General features: G+C 39.0%; 1 protein-coding gene across 3 annotated transcripts in view; it reads left to right on the plus strand.

Moving 5' to 3' along the window:
• Window positions 1-19,780, plus strand: part of DMC1 (DNA meiotic recombinase 1) — a 28,568-nt gene that overhangs the window by 5,220 nt on the left and 3,568 nt on the right. Inside the window, exons 4-16 of one of the 3 annotated variants that reach the window (XM_080582727.1) lie at window positions 2,299-2,425; window positions 4,954-5,194; window positions 6,089-6,789; window positions 7,605-7,782; window positions 8,133-9,882; window positions 12,564-12,654; window positions 13,258-13,302; window positions 15,742-15,888; window positions 16,197-16,279; window positions 16,874-16,926; window positions 17,805-17,846; window positions 19,038-19,110; window positions 19,648-19,739. In XM_080582727.1, coding sequence (XP_080438853.1) covers window positions 12,598-12,654; window positions 13,258-13,302; window positions 15,742-15,888; window positions 16,197-16,279; window positions 16,874-16,926; window positions 17,805-17,846; window positions 19,038-19,110; window positions 19,648-19,739 — 592 coding nt within the window. In that variant the 5' untranslated portion in view covers window positions 2,299-2,425; window positions 4,954-5,194; window positions 6,089-6,789; ... (1 more) ...; window positions 8,133-9,882; window positions 12,564-12,597. Of the gene's footprint in view, window positions 1-2,298; window positions 2,426-4,953; window positions 5,195-6,088; window positions 6,790-7,604; window positions 7,783-8,132; window positions 9,883-10,495; window positions 12,655-13,257; window positions 13,303-15,741; window positions 15,889-16,196; window positions 16,280-16,873; window positions 16,927-17,804; window positions 17,847-19,037; window positions 19,111-19,647; window positions 19,740-19,780 lie in introns of those variants that run through there. The other 2 variants (XM_080582726.1, XM_080582728.1) reach the window with 2 other exon arrangements.

Raw genomic sequence — 19,780 nt, forward strand, 5'->3', positions numbered from 1 at the left:
CAAAATACAGTAGATATTTCCTTCTGAAAAGAAGTAAGCAAAGAATGTGACATGGGAAAAACAATTCTCAGTTTTGACTTATGCACCAAGTGCTTCAATATTTTGAAGAATCTCATATTTAACATTGTGAGGGAGGGGTTGTTGTACTTAGGTACTTGTTCCTAGCTCACGTGTCTATGTAATTTGATTCATTTTGGAAATAAAAGCAGGTGAAAATGAGTCCCTGAAGGTTTAAATCTTGTCAGTCCAAGAGAAAGCTAAATTGTCACAGGTCAGCAGGCAGGCTGTTTCCACAATACATTCATTCATCCACTGGTGAAGTAATGTGCTACTTCAGTTCCAAGATCAAAGAATTGGTGGCGATAACTTGTTGTTGGGAGTCATGTCAGTATGCCAAGCCTTGTGCAGGACACTGGAAAGCTTGTAACTGAATTTGAGACAGGTGAGCCAGTGTTCAACAGGTTGCAAATAAGGATGATCAAGTTGGTGTAAAAAAAAAAAAAAAAAAGATTGTGGGTTCCGAAACAAATATCCTGATTTGATATTTAGTCACCTACTAGGTGACTATTAGGTAGCTATGTTCTCAAAAATATTCCATAATAACCATTTATTTTGCAGCTAATGCAGGTGCCTGGCAATTAGGTTTTGGCTGTTTAATTAGGAGTTTCTGATTTAATTGTTTTGAAATCTTGGGACCTGAATTACTTGTATGATGGAATAATGCAAGAACATTCCCACTGTGCTTGGACACAGAATAGCAAATTTCTAACAGAAATTCATTGTTATTATCAGTCATGTTTTTGTTATAGTGTTTTAGAAGAAATGAAAGATGGTTATTTGTCGCACAAAGAAGGGAAAAGTTGTAAGCATAGAGAGCAAATAAAGTAAGGCAGAAGGAGAAAAGTAAGAGAAGGCTGTTTGGGCAAAGTAGCATGGAAAAAAGTGTGAGCAGTGGAAGGAATGGCAGTGGTAAATGTAGACAGAGGCTGCATTGAATAGGAGGCTGGAAATGCTGAACCTGATACAGAAGCCAATGAGAGCATTCAGAGTTGGTACTGACAGCCATTTATTTCTCTAGAGATGCTTTGGAAATACATTGAACTATATTGTTCTTAAATTGGATTTAAGAATGTGTATATTTATAAACTTTTTTACTTTTCCTGTATTGCACACTGAAGAAGTGGAAAGGAAATGGGTGATCAGTCTTAAGGTCTGCTCATTTTGTTAAATCCAACCCCTTAGAAAAAAAGCTGGCAAGAGATCAAGTTATTCTCCTTAAAGTCCAAAATAAAGTATGTCAGGCATTTTCTTTTATATTCAGTGCTATCGCAGAGGACGCTTACTCTCAGCACAGCACACAGAATTTACTCAGCTTGCATCTTGCTGATTTCTACATATTTTCGTAATGAACGTTTGTGTTGTCCTGCCTGCCAGCAAGTGGAAGCAACAACTTCTGTTTCTCTTGACCAAGCACATAGTTTAGTGTATTTTTTTGTTCTTGTAACATGCACTGTTACAGCAATTATGCCAGGCTCTAGGTCACTTTTATTCTTTGGAAACCCTTTGTGTATATTTAACTATCATCGGAGTGAACTCCACGCTGCCAACGTGTCAATTTGTCTCGCCACAGCCAGGGTCCTGCCATTACAGAGTGTTAGGAGAAGACCTCTCACCCACACTGCTTTGTCATTGTGGAGCAGCAAGGGGGAAACGCATTTCACTGAGTAACTGCACAGGGCATGGATATTTGGAAGGGATTAATTTGCTTATTAAACTGACTCAGAGGAATACAGTAACGATGTGATGCTAGTGCCACTTTTCTTCCGAGACCTGCAAATTGAAACGGAGAAGATGAGCGTGTTGTGCTTTATTAATTTTGTTAAAGGAATTTATGGACTCAATAAATCTCGAGGGAGGCTATCTCCAAATTTGCTTCTGTTAGAGACAGCTGACTTCAGCAATGTTAGGCATTTATGGTATAATTTAATCAGTTATTTTTTACTAGATGGAGGCATTATCCTGGTGTCACAGCTATTTTCCAAGCCTATAATTGCCTTCTACCACCCTGAAATTTCTCTAGCAGTTTCAGCAGGAGAGGATGTTTTTATTCCTCTTCACATGACTGCAACGTGGTGTTGCCAGCACAAGTGGATGCTGTATTTCACCCTAGAAACAGTTATGTCTCACTTGTGGATGAGCTAGGCTCTTTAAAGAGAATATATGAAAATTAAGGCATTATTCCTACCAATGTGGTAAATGACTCAAACTTTTCTTCTGCCCGTTTTTTTTTTCTTGAAGGAACTATGATGTGGACAAGCTTCTAGCAAATACCAACCTCATCATAACTTGGAAGCAAAGTCCTCTAAGTCCAAACAAGGAAAGTATGAAACAGTGACTTTTCCAGGCATAGAACTGGGATGAAAAGGTAAAACATATTTTATTTTACTAAGACTCTGCAGTCTTGTTGCTCTGAATGTCTTTGACCTGGTGTAACATGTCCTCCCCATATGAGAAGCAGGAGGGTGCGTGTACATGTACATATGTATGTGTTTGTCAATCCTAGGTAGCTGGAACCCATCGGAGCTGCTTGCATGTATATCCTCTTGTGTGTGTCTAATTAGTGCAAATACTTTCTTAGGCATTGGGTCCACTGGCACCTGCTAAATGAGGGCAATCCAGACTCGGTATTTATTTCAGACCTCCAGACCCAAGATGCAGAGCTGGAAAATGATCAGAAAGAAAGTGTTTGGAAGCAGTCTCAACATATGCTGAAAACTAGAAGGCTAAAAATAGCACGTCGTCCTAGAGAGGTGTTAAAGTGTTTGGAGAAGGATGGAAGATGTTGTGGTTGGTTGAGTGAATTTTTCTTGCTCCTGCTGCCATAGCTCATCTTCTTTGTTGGCATCCACATATGCCATGCAAATACAGAAAGATCCTTAAGGGCAGTTGCTCGCATACAGGGAGTACGGAAGTGGGATTGCTTTGCAATTTTTAGTGTTGCTTTTTTGTCAGTTTATCTCCACAGATTCTGTCCCTAACCCAGTAAGGTCCCTTCCCTGTTCCCTGTTAGAACCTTCCGTCATCCTGAGAAGAATGGGTGAGAGGACTTTCTTCCTTTGTCTGGATGCAGGTCCTCTAAGAGATTTTAAACAGCCTTTGTTGTGTTCAAACTACTGACAGATGCAACTTCCAAAGCCTAGTGCTTTGTTATGTTTCTAGTCTCGCAATTATGATAGTTCAGGATTCTGTAGCATTTTTGTCCTTCTCAGTAGGCTTCCTCCAGCATTTGCTCTTTAGGAATTTTAATACGGTGTTTGGTGATGAACGATATACTGCATATTTATTCCAACAGTGTCTGGAATTTCCTTCCCTATCTTTTTTTCTATCAAATATACATAACTTCCTCCATAAAAGTCCTCATAAAAGTCCTCTGCCTGGGCAGTTCAGTCTCCTGAGTCGATTTGCAGATGCTTTTACTTTCGATAGAGTTCCTTCAAGGTCACTCAGTCATTGTCCTCACAAATGCCTGGGATGGAAGATGGTTGTTATTCTCATCAGCTTCTTATCTCCAGTTTGCTGTACTGTGAACATATCGAACTTAGTGGGAGTTGTGCACCTGTACTGAGTTTCAGAGACTATTACATGCCACTTCTAATCATCAATTCAGACCAAGCACCAGAGGAGGGGGGCATGAAAACTTACTTTGAGGTATAGACAGAAGAAGTGTTTAAGAAACAGACACACTTCCAGTAAGGCTGGCAAAGAATCCATGATAATCCAAGGAAACTGGAGCAAGGGATAAAACAAGAATAATCAGGTTAATCAATCACTGAAGTTTAACGGTGCAAGACTGAAGATAATTATTGGCTGGGCCATCACTTCAAATTAAGTCTTTATGTATAGCAAAAACAAGGAAGCACAGCATTTTAAGCTGGCTACAATTGTTCTGAGAGTTCTAAATGTTATTCTAAGCTGAAAATAACTGTGATGAGGCAGTCAATGCCTATCCACGTTTTAGAATTTGAAAAGAAACTGCTCATGATCTCTTCTGGCCACTAGCCTGGCAAACATATGGAATACAAATGGAGCAAGATTGTTTTTCTCTGTGGTTTACATACAAACTCACTTGCAGAAGCAGCAGCAAAGCCAAGAGTAGAAAACTGGCCAAAAGAAGAGCACATCTAGTTCTGCAGTATGGCTGGTTTAAAAGAAAAGCTGCTGCCAACTGAGAAGCTGAGCTAGAAAGCCTTAACTTTTCCAGACTCATCAAGTATGAAGAAACACTAGAAACACTGTGAAAATCATTTGTTTTTCAAAAGTTGAAGTTCTTCAAAGCTTGTGGGGTGTTCTGTTTTTTGTATTTTTTTTAAGAAGAAATGTCTCTAATACCAGTGCTGAACCTCTTCCAAGCGTGAATTTAAAAATGTCTTTCTTGTAAAACGTCATTTCTTGATGTGACCGGTGAATTCTTGTGTAACCTGGAAATCAAACTTGTTTTATTAGCTGCACATTAAATACATTCTTGTTTCTGAACCATGCCAATGAAAATGCTGCCCTCAGTACAAAACAGAGCAGTGTACTCAAAGTCATTATTCAACTTGCTTGACAACAGAAGCACTCGGCTTCTGTGAGCTGGGATATATTAAAGGAAAAAACATTCCATAAATTATACTTTTTTTAGCCGTAGCACTGAAAAACTCTGCTCTTCTGTGTTCGGTGGATTAAGCTGCTTTATTTTGTGTCTAATGTAGATTAATTTTCAATGCTGATGTATGAATAAGTTAGAGAAGCATCGACTTTTTTGGCCATAACAGTTAAGACAATATTTGCAGTACTTCCAGCTTGTTTGTATTAGGAGTCAGAATTTCTTTGGTGTCAAGAATACACACACTGCCCTGTGTCCTGCTGCATGGTAGACCCATCCGTGAGCAATTCTCTTGTTCACTCTTTCAGGTGACTTTTGATGAATATTGAGTCAGTTCTGCCATTTTACTTGAGTGAAATGAAGATGATTCACCCATAGACTTGAACCAGGCCTGTGACTGAACATTAATTAGAAATGCAAGCTTGTCAGTAGCATTGTCAGTGACTTTGAAGACTCGTAAAGATTTCATAGGAAATAAAAGTAGGATAAGGAAAGCAGTTGTAAAGTTAATCTGACCTTAGAGGTTAACGCAAATGACCAGAGATGTAGGTAAGTGCTTGCAATTACCCTTCCCACTTAGCTACATATGTAGGCAGTCTTATTCCATAATTAGCCTGTTCTTCCTGTTTATCATAAAGTTGATTAAGCTAAAGTAGAACAACGTGCACTTACTCCAGAACAAAAATCTCCATGTGTGGAGTTAGTCAAGAGCAGTTATTTTGGAATTTGCAAAAGCTATTTAGAAAGCTCTCCCAGTGTAAAAAAAGGCCTGTATCTCCCAAAGTAGTCATTTCATGATTCAGAGTTGCATATTTCCGCAACTGCATTTTGTTCCTTGTAACAAAGATTTTGTGCAGAATTTCACTCTGAAATTGATAAATTGCAGAAGGTCACAGCAGCAGCCCTCCTCATAAGACAAATTATTTTGTTAAAAATGAAAAAGGCTGTTTTTTTCAATGCTACAATTTTATTTTATTTATTCAGTTATTTATTTTAATATGTTAGCAAAATTAGATATGTGTTCAGTGATAGATTTTAAAAGACTGAATTTTAGCTGCAACCAGGATGAGTGCTTAATCCATGTCTGTTTCGGTACTGGTCTGCTTGTTAGCTGAGGCAGTCCTTGAGCTTCTCCTAATTTATCAGACACCAGTGAAATTTAGAAGTGGGTATGTCAGCCACTAATTAGTGACACACACTGCTATGCTCAGAATCTCGTTTATGGACAAAGAGGAAGTAAATCTTACATATAATGCAAAGCCAAGAATTTATTGCTAGTATAATTGAAATCTTAAGAGTCTAATGTTTATTGATCCAGCTGTAACTTACAGAAAGAACAATAATGCAGTTACAGTCCTTCTATAAAATTGTAACACACTTCTTGGTTTCTATCCCTTTTCCTTGTATTTCACTCCCTCTTCCACTGCTCCTGTGGGTTGTAAGGTTGGTGGCTTCATTCTGGTGCATGTGGGGAATGTTGCAGAGAGTTGTCACATCTGGAGTCCTTCACTGGGAGGAATATGATGTTCATGTCGGTGGTTTCATGTTACATCTGATTTTGCTACGCGTGGTGCATATTATGTATGTTAGATACTATTTCTTTGTTACTACCCAAACCAGTTTTGTCCAGCTCCAGGCCTGCATTTCTTTGGCTGATCACTGAGCTGTTTATAGCTGATGACTGAACTGTTTATAGCCACCAATTCTCCAATGCCAAGCCTGTGCCCTGCCTCTTATCATCACTTGCCTGTACTCCTTTGCATCCCATCTTGTCTGCAATTCTCAAGGCCTCTGCTATCACATCAGGCCTGTATTTTTCTACACTACATCATTGTGCTAGCTGTAAATCTCTCATTCTACATAATAACTGCTTGTTACTGCTATTTTTATAAATTGGTGGCTGTACAACACAGATAAGCAGAAGCAAAACAAATTAGCCATAGACACCTGGTCAATTATGGAAACTGCTGTCCCAGCTAACCAAGTAAAACAAAGTTACAAAAGGGTCACCAGAAGTTCACAGAAAGCAAGCCCGACAAGCCTTGCTCCTGAGGCCTTGCAAATTCACCATAAAACTGGGAATGGCAATACTGTATTACAGAACTACGTGGTTACAATGCTTTAGCCCCAGAAGGGCTGAGCAGGTAAGAGCAAGCCCAGGTAATGCAGCAGGTCTGGGCAATTATTTTAGAACTGGCTGTGCTGGGATTTTGTCTCTTTTGTGGTAGAAGACATGAGAATGCGAGAGTTAGTCACAGTTATTTGACCTTTAAAACTAGGAGTTAGCTCAAAGAATATTGCACATTTTTACAAACAAAATTGCATTATTAAGTGAATAGCGGAGTTCAAGGGTAATGGCAAGAATAGTCAAGCACTGAAATTGTCTGGTTCTTTCTCAAACAAACAAGCAAAAAACAAACCTCTGGTCAAAGAAAATCCACAGCCTCTCCAGGCAAGCAAACATCTGCCAATTTAGTTGATTCTGCTTTGTAATAGACTATCCTTGATGTCCCTTTCAGCCTTGGTGTTGTCCGTTACTGGTTTGCTTTTTTTAATCTTGAGAATGTGCATTCTCAAAAAGGAAAGGCTTTCTTACATCCTTTATCTTCTTGATGGACTCTGCCAATGATATATTGATGCATGTCTCCAGAAAGGCTGTTAACTGGGTTTAGGTTTTGCAAAGCTTAAAAGTGGCCTTGTTTATTAGAGTCTGCATTTTGTATTCTTTTCATAACATCCTTTGTTATACATAAATAATTACTTATTTCACAATCATCTATTAAAATTATCACAAAGAAAATGAAGCTTATGGTGGTTGGACTGCTGTCGCTTACTGTATTTGTATAGTTTACGTACTTATGGATTATTTCTTTTTCACTCAGAAAAATAACTGTGCTTGAGTAATCTCATCTGTTTTTTTGATATTAATAAGTTCTCTTTGGCATCTTTTCTTTTCCAGTCGTAGCCAGCCTGTTGTGGTCCTGACTTCAACTGGCATCTCTTTAATATCAATGGACACAACCATCTAATTCATCATTTCCTCTAGAGTTTTGATGCTGAACCAAGTCTGGACTGGACATCCTGATATGTAGAAGAGATCTTTAATTTTATACCATATCCTTAATGATCAACTCAAGGTAAATTAATGATAGCAAAATTTATGACTTTATTAATTCCAGATCAGTCCCAACAGCGTGGTGTTGAGTATTTTGTCAAGGCCTTGTCTAAAGTTCTAAAGACTTGGACATCACCTAGTTCCGCAGTACCATCTCTGTTCCTTCCAGGTATCTCCATTTAACAGTGTAACCATCTTGGATCTCCAGTCTGGTCTATGAAGCTTGGCTGATCTGATATCTTGTCAATCCTATCCCAAGAACTATTGTACATCCAGCTTTAGCAGTTCATCTTGGTCTTGACCATAGAGAAAGAAAACATAGACAAAATTGTTTCCTTTACATAAATCTCCCATTTATTTTCAACTTTACAGGAAACAAACAAACAAAAAAAAAAACCACAAAAGCTGCTAGAGATAGGAGAGCTGAAGAATCTGAAGAAATTGCTGCGTCTTTGCCCAGGAGCATTCTGCCGTTCTGAAACTCCAGGTGTGCCACAGGAATGTTTTAGTCTCAAACAAACTGTAAGTGAAACATATTCCTATGGAAACCACAAGGCACAGTTTTTCCAAAACAATTCAAACATAAATGTGCGCTCTTGAAGGCTGAATCTTCATGTGTTAAATTCTGGAAGGCCAGATATCAGATAATTCTGTCCTGATTAGGAACAGGCATACTGCCAGCTTGAAAGTTCAGAGGAGGCATTAGTTTATATATTTGACTCTAGTCCATTTGATCTATACAAACCTAAATAAAAACCAGAAGCAAACAACAGAAGAACCACATGATTTCCCTCCTGTTACCATGGATTAAAATGTTTTGTGTGGATGGCAAAGTCAGCTGAATACTTAGCATATTTTATGGCAGTGGTTTGACTCGGGTCATGCCTCGTCTGAGCTGGGACAATCTCACTTGAGAGGAAATGCAGACGGCAGTGGTGTGTCTCCTCGCCACAGCCCGAGCTGCAGCTGGAGCTGCACAGCAAAGGCAGGGGTAGGGACGAGTACACCTTGTCACTCGCCTGCTGTGTAAAGTGACAGAATGCGCGGGGTCATTGCACAGCATCTGCTGGGAGCCAAGCGAGCAGCTAGTGATCACACGGTGCTTTGAAGATGTAGGGTGTAACTGGTTATCCGAAGTTGTACTTTGGGATGGAAAATGATCTTCACATTCTGTGCATTCATCGGCTTTTCTAAGAAGAGGAATAATGGAGGGCAGGTTGTTTCCTCATGCATTAGCTGTTGCAGAGCTGTTCAGCAGTGCCAGAAAGATTACCCTCTGCGTGTGCACTCTGTCCTGGAGTAAAAGCATACTTTGTGAAGGAATTCATCTTTAGGCCAAAGGACTGCCTCCCTAAGTGCTCTTCTGGAATAGCTCTTGCAGAATAATGCAGTTTTCAAAAGCTGTGCCAGCCAGTTCCTCTCTACAGAGAGAGCCTTAGGCACCCAGAATTAGAATCTAAGTACTTACATAAATGGCTTGATTTTTCAAGCACTGGCCATGCAGGCACTTCTGCAGCGTGCTGATGGTGGTAAGGGGCTGTGATGTTTTTGTTTGCTTGGTCAGTGTCCTGCTTTGGCTAACACTGGAGACACTGGATGTATTCTTCACCTCCCACAGACAGAAGGCATGGAAATTTTCAAAGTGCCTTGAAACACATGTGAAGAGGCAGTGTTCTCATCCCTCACAACACTTGAAAGTCCAACAAACCAAGGGCACTGACCCCGGGATGCCACCAGCTCCTCCTGAGCATGGGGCTGCACTGACAGCTCATTTCCACACAGCTGAATTAAAACAGGCCATTCGCTTTTCAAAAAGGATCTCCAAGGAGATGGGACTGCATGCCGCTGGAAGTGTTTATGTCCTAAAATGCACTTTCCCCATCCTTTTAAAATGACAGATCATCATGTACATGACTCAATCTCATTTTCTTATCTTCTGACTTCAGGCAAGTCACTTCTCTTCCAGCTTTCAGAAGTGGATGCCCTCGGACGGGCTTCGGCCACCCAACCCAAAAACGCGTGGTGTAGCGGGACGTGTGTAGGGCAGCCACTGCGCTGCATCAAACTGACCGCCCTCAAACCCACCACCGCTTTGTGTTGCGAAGCCAGCCATAAAATAAGGGTAATACAACATTCCCCCGCGATGACAAACACAGCAGTCGGTAAATTTTAGAAGATAACACGCTTTAGGACAAAAATGAACTGTATTTCAAACGTATTTCGGTGCGGGGGGGGGGGGGGGGGGGGGGGGGGCGGTGAGGAGTGGGCAGCCCCGGTCCTGTCAGGAGCCCGCGCGCCGCCCTCAGGGCGGTCCGGCCATTAGCGGCGGGCCCGCGGCGCTCCCTCAGCAGCGGGCGGGCGGGCAGCCGGGACTGGGACTGACAGCACCCAAGGGTGTCGCAGGCCTTCAGGGAGCTGCGTGGGTCCGAGCAGTGGTTTAGTGACCGTGGTCAGTTTGAGGGGGGATTTCGGCTTTCCCACCGGGGAGGGGATTTCTGTGGAGCCTCGCCCCTTTTGGGAAGGTGAATTTGCATCCCTCGAAAAGGCAGCTGGCGAGGAAAAGCCAAATAAATGCGTGTGTTGGTATGTGGTTAATCGTTTATTTTTCGCTTGAGTCAGTAAATCTGGAATTCCAGCACGGCGCTCCTCAGGAGGTCAGGGGGAGGAGAGAATGGGTCATCCTGCTGCCTGTGACATGGAGGCCCAAACTCAGCTCCTGTCAAATCAGCTGCAACGTTCCTGTCCAAAAAAACGTTTATTAAACCCAATTTTACTTGCTCAGGCCAAGCGCCTGTCACACCAGCAACCTATATATGTTCAAACCCGTGCAGCAAGCTGGTCTTGCCCATGCATCCTAATGAATAGCTCCTAGGGCAGTAATTACAAGGTTTTGTGGCATCTGAGGCACCTGAGGTGCCACAAAAACGTGTTTCTTCCCAAAGATCCTTACTTCATAACGGATTCGCTGTATTGTTGCAGACTTCCAGCCTTTTTTCTAGTTCACAGTGACGGCTGGAATCCTCTGGGCCTTCATTGGACCAACACACCAGAGACAGGAGGACTCAGCACTAAACAGGGTTTTGTTCATCCCTAAAGCTTTCAGGGGGTGTGGTATAATTTCTCGATTTTTCCTTCTAGCCCGCAGGAAGGCACGTGTCTGGGTCTGCCTAGTTTTTCTGCTTTGAGGTGCCAATTGCCTAAGGACGGGGAGTAGGAGAGTGAACCTGTGACTTACTAAACTGTGCTTGTAGTTCAGGATTATGTGCATTTTCAGGAGGATATTTTTAATGGAGAAGGGGATTGTAATACCTTTTGCATTACTTGTTTTTCTTCCTTCAGTCTTTGAAGCTTGGGGTTTTTAAAATCTCTTCAAGTACTTTTTTATTTATTTTACTGTACTTATTTTTCTGACTGATATAAAGCATGATGTGAAGGCATGATTTCTCATCGGTTGTCATAATTGTCTCATAATTGTCAGGATTCTGAAATAAAAACAAAATACATCTTGATGCTATCAGAAATAACTGACATTATAGGAGTATTTCTACTGAATACTAACGGAAATGACTCCATCATATATTCACTCCAAACCCCAAATAATATCATCCTAACATTATATTTTCTTTCTCACTTTTCCCATCCTCTGTATACACAAGATTCTTGTGAGCAAATTAGGCAGACCTTAAGTATCCATTTAAAAACTGAAAAAAGCTATTTGCAGATATTTATTCTAAATTATCCCATCTTGTATTTTCATAATAAACCCATCATATACTTTTAATGGCTTTTGTTAACAAGGATGGGTAAGCAAACACTTCTGGATGAGGCACTTTACAAAACTTTTTATAAACCATAGCTACAGCAATGAAGGCAGATCACAATTAAGACAGAAGCAACATAACAATATATAAAATCACAAAACTGATAAAGTGGGTTATAAGACCATATTTGTAAGGAACTATTCATTTATCCTGCTTTCATGAAGCTTAAGGAGGTAATAATGACCTTTTTATTTGAGCTTTTTATTTGGTAAGTGCCTGTTCCAGTTCTAGGCCTTGTTTATGGGAATTCTCACAAAAAGGGCAGTGAAGCTGTAGCAGAGTACAGACATGGCAAGTTAACCATGAGAAACCATGAAATAAGCTTTCATTTTTGCATAACAAAAGCCTGAGATTTCTACTACCCTTCTTTTATTCTCTTCATGCTTGCATACTTCTTACAGGCATTACTTGCATGTCTTCAGCTTTTATTAGGTATTCTGAACTGCAACAAAGAACTTGAAAACAAATATGACTCTATAGTGTGCCCTCGAGATATATGACTAAGAAGTTGTAGTCTTCTCAATAGCACCTTTTTGTGAGCTTTGGGTCACACAAGATGAGGAAGCTGAGGTGTTGCACAGACTTTTCCAATACCTGTTCTATCTGCAACTCTGCTGACTTTTGATATAAAAATACCATCTTTAACTTCCTTACAGCAATAAATTCAGCTAATGATAAATCATTTAAAATATTCTCACCTCCAAAATCACACTTGGACCCAAGATTCTCACAAGGGAATGAGTTCTCTTTTCTTAATACCAATTAAACCCTTTCTAGCTATATTGGTTCATCAGAGAGTAACACAATAGATTTTCTCGCTTTGGTCTCGTAGGACAAAAAGTGGAATACAGAATCCAAGTTTAAATCCATAAGTGATGACGCACTTGGAAGGCTGTGTAGTTTGAGGACATTTTAAAAGTCCCTTCACAGTTCATTACACAATTAATACCCCTCCAATGCTGTCTTTGTTTGTGTTTCTCAGTACTGATCAATACTTTATTGCCTGCTCTTTCACAATGAAGGCCATGGAGGATCAAGTAGTCCAAGAAGAATCAGGATACCAGGATGATGAGGTAAATTTGCGGTTCATTGAAATACAGGTGCAGCAAATGTCTGAAGGTATTGTTGTAGTGTAATGAATTCCATGGAGAGACAGGATGTCCCTAAAGGCCATCAGGGAGTTCAATGCATTTAAAATTTTGTTACAGTCTAATACCAAGAAAATCTCATTCTCGTAGTCCTTTTACAGTCTTGCTCTTCAAATGCTCTTCGTTAACCTTTCAAAAGCTATGCACAGTTTTTAATGGGATTATCATTATTGCTCTATATCTTACACTTGAATATTAAATGCGAGAGGATTAGCCATTAATTTTATGCTTCCAAGGAATGGTTGTCAGCCTGAAAAGCCTGAAGAACTATGGATGAAAGAGTTGAGACAGTGATCTTAACACAAGTTTTATTAGCGCAGCAGAGGATTGCTTGCCTGTGAAGATACACTTTAAGAAGAAGGTGATAGGAAATGTGTAGGCCCTCTTGGCTTACTGTGGGTTTTCTTATTTTGGTAGTTCAACAAGATATGTATTATTAGGGGAAATCATTTCAAGGTTTACAGATTTCAAACACACGTAGTGAGATAGATGTAATTGTAAGAAAAATATATATATTTTTTTTTTTAGGAATCCTTTTTTCAGGACATTGACCTGCTACAAAAGCATGGAATTGTAAGTATTACCAATGACTTTACCACACAGAATTGTCCACGTAAAGCTATTTTAATGTTATTTCCAAAAGTGTTTACACATTGATACAAATAACTGAAATTCCTCCTTGCAATAAATATTAAATCATTCGTGTGAAGACAAATTTTGCCTTTGGTTTTAAGACAAAATCTCATTCCTGCCAGATTCCTAAATAAAGTGGCAAGATATTCAAAATATTTAGCACCCGGTACTTCTCGAAAAACAAACCAGATGTTAATTTATTTGAAAACTGTGTGATAGATTACTTCCTGCCAATCTCTGTAATTATACCTGCGTTTTTGGTTCCCGTGAAATTACACAGTGACAATTGTTGCTAAACTATTTTCAGAATGCTGTATAAGGGAGTAGAGTAGGAGTGAAGAAACTATAAATAACTAGAGAAATAAGTGGATAGATTTCTTCATCAGATATGAATTCCTATAATTGTTTTCATCACCATCATTACTATCACATAAACATCACCTTTTTACTTGAACTATTGTTATTATGTGTTTGTCCATGAGACTGACTCATGGATCGGAATGTTCAGTGTTAAAGAAGCACAACAGGAAGTTGGGTTTGCCTGAAATAATGTAAACTTTAAGATAAATGACTATAGATGGATAGAAAGGGATGGCAGGCACAATGAGACAGCATTCGTCAGCACTGTAGTTACTGCGCTCAGCAAGTCAGCAGTGTAATCGTTGTTGACTTTTATTGGCAGTTCATTGACAGAGAGTTTTAAAGAGAGTTCTGCAGAAGGATAACGAGATAGGGGGCTGTAATCAGCGTGGGACAGAGTAGGAAAAATACACAGATTCTTGTGTTAAAAATTTAAAAAGATGACCAAAGAGGTTGACCTCATGAGCTGGAAGGGAGCTGGAAGGGAGCTGTATTAGCCTGTCAATATTGAATAAGGCATGCACAGAGTTGATACTAAGGTATGAAGGATCCTGGAAATAAAGAGATGATGACTTAGGCTGTTCTCTATTGTTCATTTTTTGGAGATACATCTGGTTTAATAACAGTTTCCTGATTTTTTTTTTCTCCTTCTTTCCAAGTGCTTATTCCCACCCCTCAGGGGAAGCTGCTATCATGACAGCCAGGACTACTAATGCTGAATGCTTCATAGTATTGAACTGTAGTCTAAGGATGTGTAAATCCTAGCACCTTGGTTGGTAAATACACTGTTGGTGAAAGGTGTATCTGTGAGGGAGAGAACAAGAACTTTTGCAACCAGGTCTACTACTTGGGAAATTGTAGTGTCTTAATTTGATGTGATAACAAAGACAAAGCCACTGAAGAAATGTAGCAGCTGGGTGATGCAATTAAAGTTCCAGTCTAGAAAAATGATCTTTGCAGGAGTAGCTTGTTGTCTTAATAGAAAAACACTATGTGAACAACAGTTCAGTGCTTTTTATGTTGCTGATTTTTATATTCTTCTGGGTGGAAGAGTCGTTTTTATTTGTAATTGATTTTACCTCACCTGTCACTATTAATGTAATAATCAAAAAAACTTCACAGGATGAGAAGCAAGCTTCCCAAGGAACATGACTAATTCCTCCCATAGCCCCCTCCTTTCTTATGTCTTATGTACCCACACACTTGAGATAAATAGAGGATACATCTAGTTCATAGTATGTGGTTGGATGTTTTTTCTTTTAAAGAAATAACTTGGCTGGAGATGGTAAGTTGAAGTATTATCCCAAATCTTTCATGTGTTTTGTTTTCTTCTGAGTAATCTGTTGCTTGCCTTTAAATTTCAAGTGATGTCAGACTCATAAAATGAGGTGAGATGAGGCAAAATGTGTCAGTAGGGTGCTGACTGAAGTCATACTGTGGCCAATAAATGAAAAACTCCAGTAAATCCATTCTAGCTCAAAGTGTCTGTTGGATCTGGTAGGTTACTTGTATTTTACACTGGACTTGCTGTGAACATGCAGAAACAGCACAGCAGATAGTCAGCTTCAAACCACCCATGCAAGTCAGCTCCCAATTATCCATGATCAGATTACCTGGTTTACAGATTATCTGTGCTAAGGGACCAAGGGCAGACTGCGTTTGATAGAGTTTATTAGGTTATGCTCCACACTATCTGAAATAATTGGTACTGTTTCTTTACTACCAGCTTGGATCTAGAAAGACTGGTACTGAATGGGGACAAATAAGTACAACTGGACCCAACGTGCCTTTCTCACAAAAGCAGCAGGATGTCTCTGCACCAAGATCCCTCACGCCAATGTTACTCAAAATTTTCTGTTATTTGGGTGTCCAAAACTAGGGAAGACAGAGTTTACTTGTAAATCTGTTTCTTTGTGAAAATACACATGCCTGAGTGTATAAGAAAGTGTTTGAAAGGTTTACTTTGCCTTCTAGTTGTTAACTGTCACAAGTACTCATAGAAAGGAACTTTCTTCACAGAACGTAGCAGATATTAAAAAACTGAAGTCAGTTGGGATCTGCACTATCAAAGGAATCCAGATGACAACAAGACGGGCGCTGTGCAATGTAAAAGGGCTTTCAGAGGCCAAGGTGGACAAGATTAAAGAAGCCGCAAATAAGCTTATTGTAAGGCAGTCACTTTCCTGATAATTTAAATTTTTTCTGTTCTTTCCAAAATGCTATGCAGAATTTCTCTTTACAGAATTTTTCACCACATCATCAAGACAATTTTGAAAATAATTCTGCTCATTACTCTAAAGGGATAATACTTTATACTCTACAACAACCAGACAAATGCTGTGGTGCTTTTCATACCCAACATATGTAAATGAGGCTAGGGTGGAGAAGAAGATGCCTAGGTGGGATATCACGCTCTGTCAACAGGTTAAAGCTAAACAAAACAAATGTCTCACGTTCTCTTTGGTCTGCCTTAGGAGCCAGGATTCCTGACTGCATTTGAGTACAGTGAAAAACGGAAGATGGTATTTCATATTTCTACTGGCAGCCAGGAATTTGAGTAAGCTTACCTCTGCTTTAATCCTGCCTTAGGCCAAGTTGTTCCAATAATCATATTTATTGTCTGTAATGAGACAGAAAAATATAGAAGAACAAATACTCAGGATATATAGATTACCTCGCATTTAGATCCTGCGCTGGCTCAAAGATGCCTGAAACAGTAAGAAACAGAAACAGCTCCTTTTCTGATGAAAACCTGACTTTGTATAGTCATTGTAAATAAACAGAGTTTACAGCCAAAAATCCTGACTGCAACATCATTTTTTCACCTAGTTACACAACTTGCATGTCTCAGGTCAAAGTTGTAAGTCTTCAATACCTCTCTTGAGATACTTTTATGGAATTTTATCTTCCAAAGGTATTTTCTCTCTTCTTTCTTCCCCTTTCTTTTCTTTCTATTATTTTTTCTCTTGCACATACTAAGGAAGGTTAATTTTTTTTTTGTGAATCAGTGATCATTTAGAAGCCTGCACTTAATGCATGATGTGAGGGGCTTTAGGACAGAAATAACTTCTCTTAAAGCAGCAAAAAATTATTTTTAACTTTCTTCTTGTGATTTTGCGGGTTTAACCATATCATAATTCTCTCTCTTCAGTAAACTTCTGGGTGGTGGGATTGAAAGCATGGCAATCACTGAGGCTTTTGGAGGTGAGAAAACCACATTGAATGAGTATTACTGAACAGACAAAGAACTGCAGAATAGTTTAGATTTTAAATCAAGTCGCATTACCTCTATCAAACACCACATTGTAATTATAAGACGAGTACCTGCATGAGTGGAAAAAGAAAGAATCCACTTCCTTTAGTGTTTTCCTATTTTTTCTCGTCATTTGCTTGCAGACAGTATGAGATGAGTAATCATTAGACTTGGGGGCATGCTGATTCAGTATGACATGCCATTATTAATGCCCTGATGCAATCACTGTACCTTCTCAGTAATGAAACTGACACAAAAGATACTCTATTTATGCACACTCGGGATGTATTGAATTTCATAAAATATTTTGCATTCACAATTAACCTATTATTACAGTAAGTTTGATCAGGTAGTAAATAACGCTTCAAAAACAAAAAGGGTTTGTTAAACACCATAGTCTTCCCTTTAGAAAAGATATAGCGGAGACTTGTATGAATTGATGTAGTGAAATTAATAAACTCATAAACTTCTTGATAATTTTACTGAAAATGAAATTGGGCCTGGTCAGTGGACCCAACCGTTATTTTTAACTCTTCCCTCAATTATTACTTCTGCATAGTTGCCTTGCAATACTTAATTTCTACAGTAAAGTAGAAATGAAATTAGCAGTCAAGTGAGATCAAATTAAAGCATTTTAGATTCTACATTTCATGCAAGATATTTCGACTGCACATTATATAATTTACATATCTAGATTGAAAGATACAAAGGGTAAAAATAGAAGTGAATTTTATAAGTGTATGTTTCTAATTGCTGTAAATCCTGAATCTGCCAAACTCTGAAGAAAAAAAAAATGACTTTTTTTTTTTTCTTTTTCTTCATTTAATAGAGTTCCGGACAGGCAAAACCCAGCTATCTCACACCCTTTGTGGTAAGTGTGCTACCTTAAAATGGAGAGCTTTTTTTTTTTTTCCACTGAACCCATTCTTTACCACAATATCAAAATTCAACATATAAAGGCAAGTTGGAATTGTCTATCTCTAGAAATACAGTGAAAAAGATCTCGGTGACTCTTACCTCTACTGATTGTGTTTGGATACAGAACTCATGTACATAATTGCTTTTTAATCCTGTAAGTTTTGCCATAAGGAGGGAGAAGACCATAAACAATCCCTGAGAGCAAAACGCAGTATCTGGAAAAGCAGAGTAAAATATGGATTACAGGGGGACAGGGACATTGCTCAGAAAAGGGCAAAGGCAGGATTCTTTCTCAGCAATGCTTTTAATTTCCTGATTTCAGGTTTTCCTGAATATGACATTCTGGAAGGGCACTGAAAGGATACTACTGGCTCGTATTAACTGGATAAACAAAGATTTTGGCAGTGCCAGATATAGCAGGACTCTGATTCCTCAGCGCTATCTCACAGTGTGGAAATAGTAGTAAATAATAACTGCTGTAACTATGAACACTGCTGGAATATAGTTTCTAGGCGCTGGATAGGCAAACATTCACTTAAATGAACCCATTGTTATAAAAGGATTGTGGCACCTTCTGGAAAAATGGAGCCTCTTCCATTTAGTACAATCTAATGGCCAAATTAGTCAGCAGAGTTGTATCCTTTTGCATGAACGACTACAACTGAATGAATTGAGTATTTTAGTTTATTTGCTTCAAAGAAACTAAAGCCACAATCAGTAACTATTCAGGAAAGATTTATACCCAAAGAATTTTTGATTATATGAATTACAGCTGGAAAAAAACCCTACAAAATCAATACTGTTAATTTGGGCAGAGGAATAAGAGGGTGTTTTGTGCATAAAAACTAATTAATAATACCCTCACCTATTTTCAATATAACATATACAGATTTAGTGATGTTGCTGAGTAAAACATAATTTTGACACGATTAATTAAATTTCATCTGATCTCCAATAAAGGAAAATGGTGTGGCTTTCTTTTCAAGCTGGCAGTAAGGCTTGAGATACGAGCGATTTCCACATTGATTAAAAATGGTGGCTCTTTGTGATATGGATAAACAGTCATCAGATTTTATTAAAAATAATAATAGTGTAAGAAACTATTTTTCCCACTTTTTCATGTTGACATTCTGATTCATTCTAGTGACAGCTCAGCTTCCAGGACCAAGTGGCTACACAGGTGGAAAGATTATCTTCATTGATACTGAAAACACTTTGTATCTTTTGGGCTGTTGAAAGCTACAGGTGCAATGAACTGGGAAGACAGTTCAGTTTGTTATGAGTTTAAGCAAGAAGGAGGTTCCAGATAGCTCCATGCATGTAACACATTATGATGGATACAGAAAGCTTGCAGAGCACAGTGCGTGGTGGCCCACAAGGCAGTGACGTTGCTCTGCCATTTGATCTAATCCAAGCTGGAAAAAATAGTTAGGATACAGATTTATTTTTAATTGCTTTTTTGAGATCTAACATGCTTTCTTAGTAATGGTACACGGTAGGAGGTGATAGATAGATGACAGGTGATAGAAGGTTTTATCCATGTATCAATCCCCCCCTCAAACCCTAAACACAAAGCAATTATCATCATGAGCCCAAAATTTTCTTAAGCGTATGTGAGACAGTGTGAAAAGTCAGTCTTCTCTAGGATCAGAATAAATGCTCTCTTTTTCCATAGATGTATTTTGGAATGGAGTCTTAGTATTTTCAGAGCATTGTTTGTGCAAAGGTAAATCCTTAACCTTGACTAACATCAGCCGGCCAGACCGTCTTCGTGACATTGCTGATCGCTTCAACGTTGACCACGATGCCGTACTTGACAACGTGCTGTATGCACGTGCATATACTAGTAAGACCATCATTGCAACTGCCATGATACCTGTTTTTTTC

The sequence above is a fragment of the Anser brachyrhynchus genome (assembly GCF_964034855.1).
Source record: "Anser brachyrhynchus genome assembly, chromosome: 1".
Classification (NCBI taxonomy): domain Eukaryota; kingdom Metazoa; phylum Chordata; class Aves; order Anseriformes; family Anatidae; genus Anser; species Anser brachyrhynchus.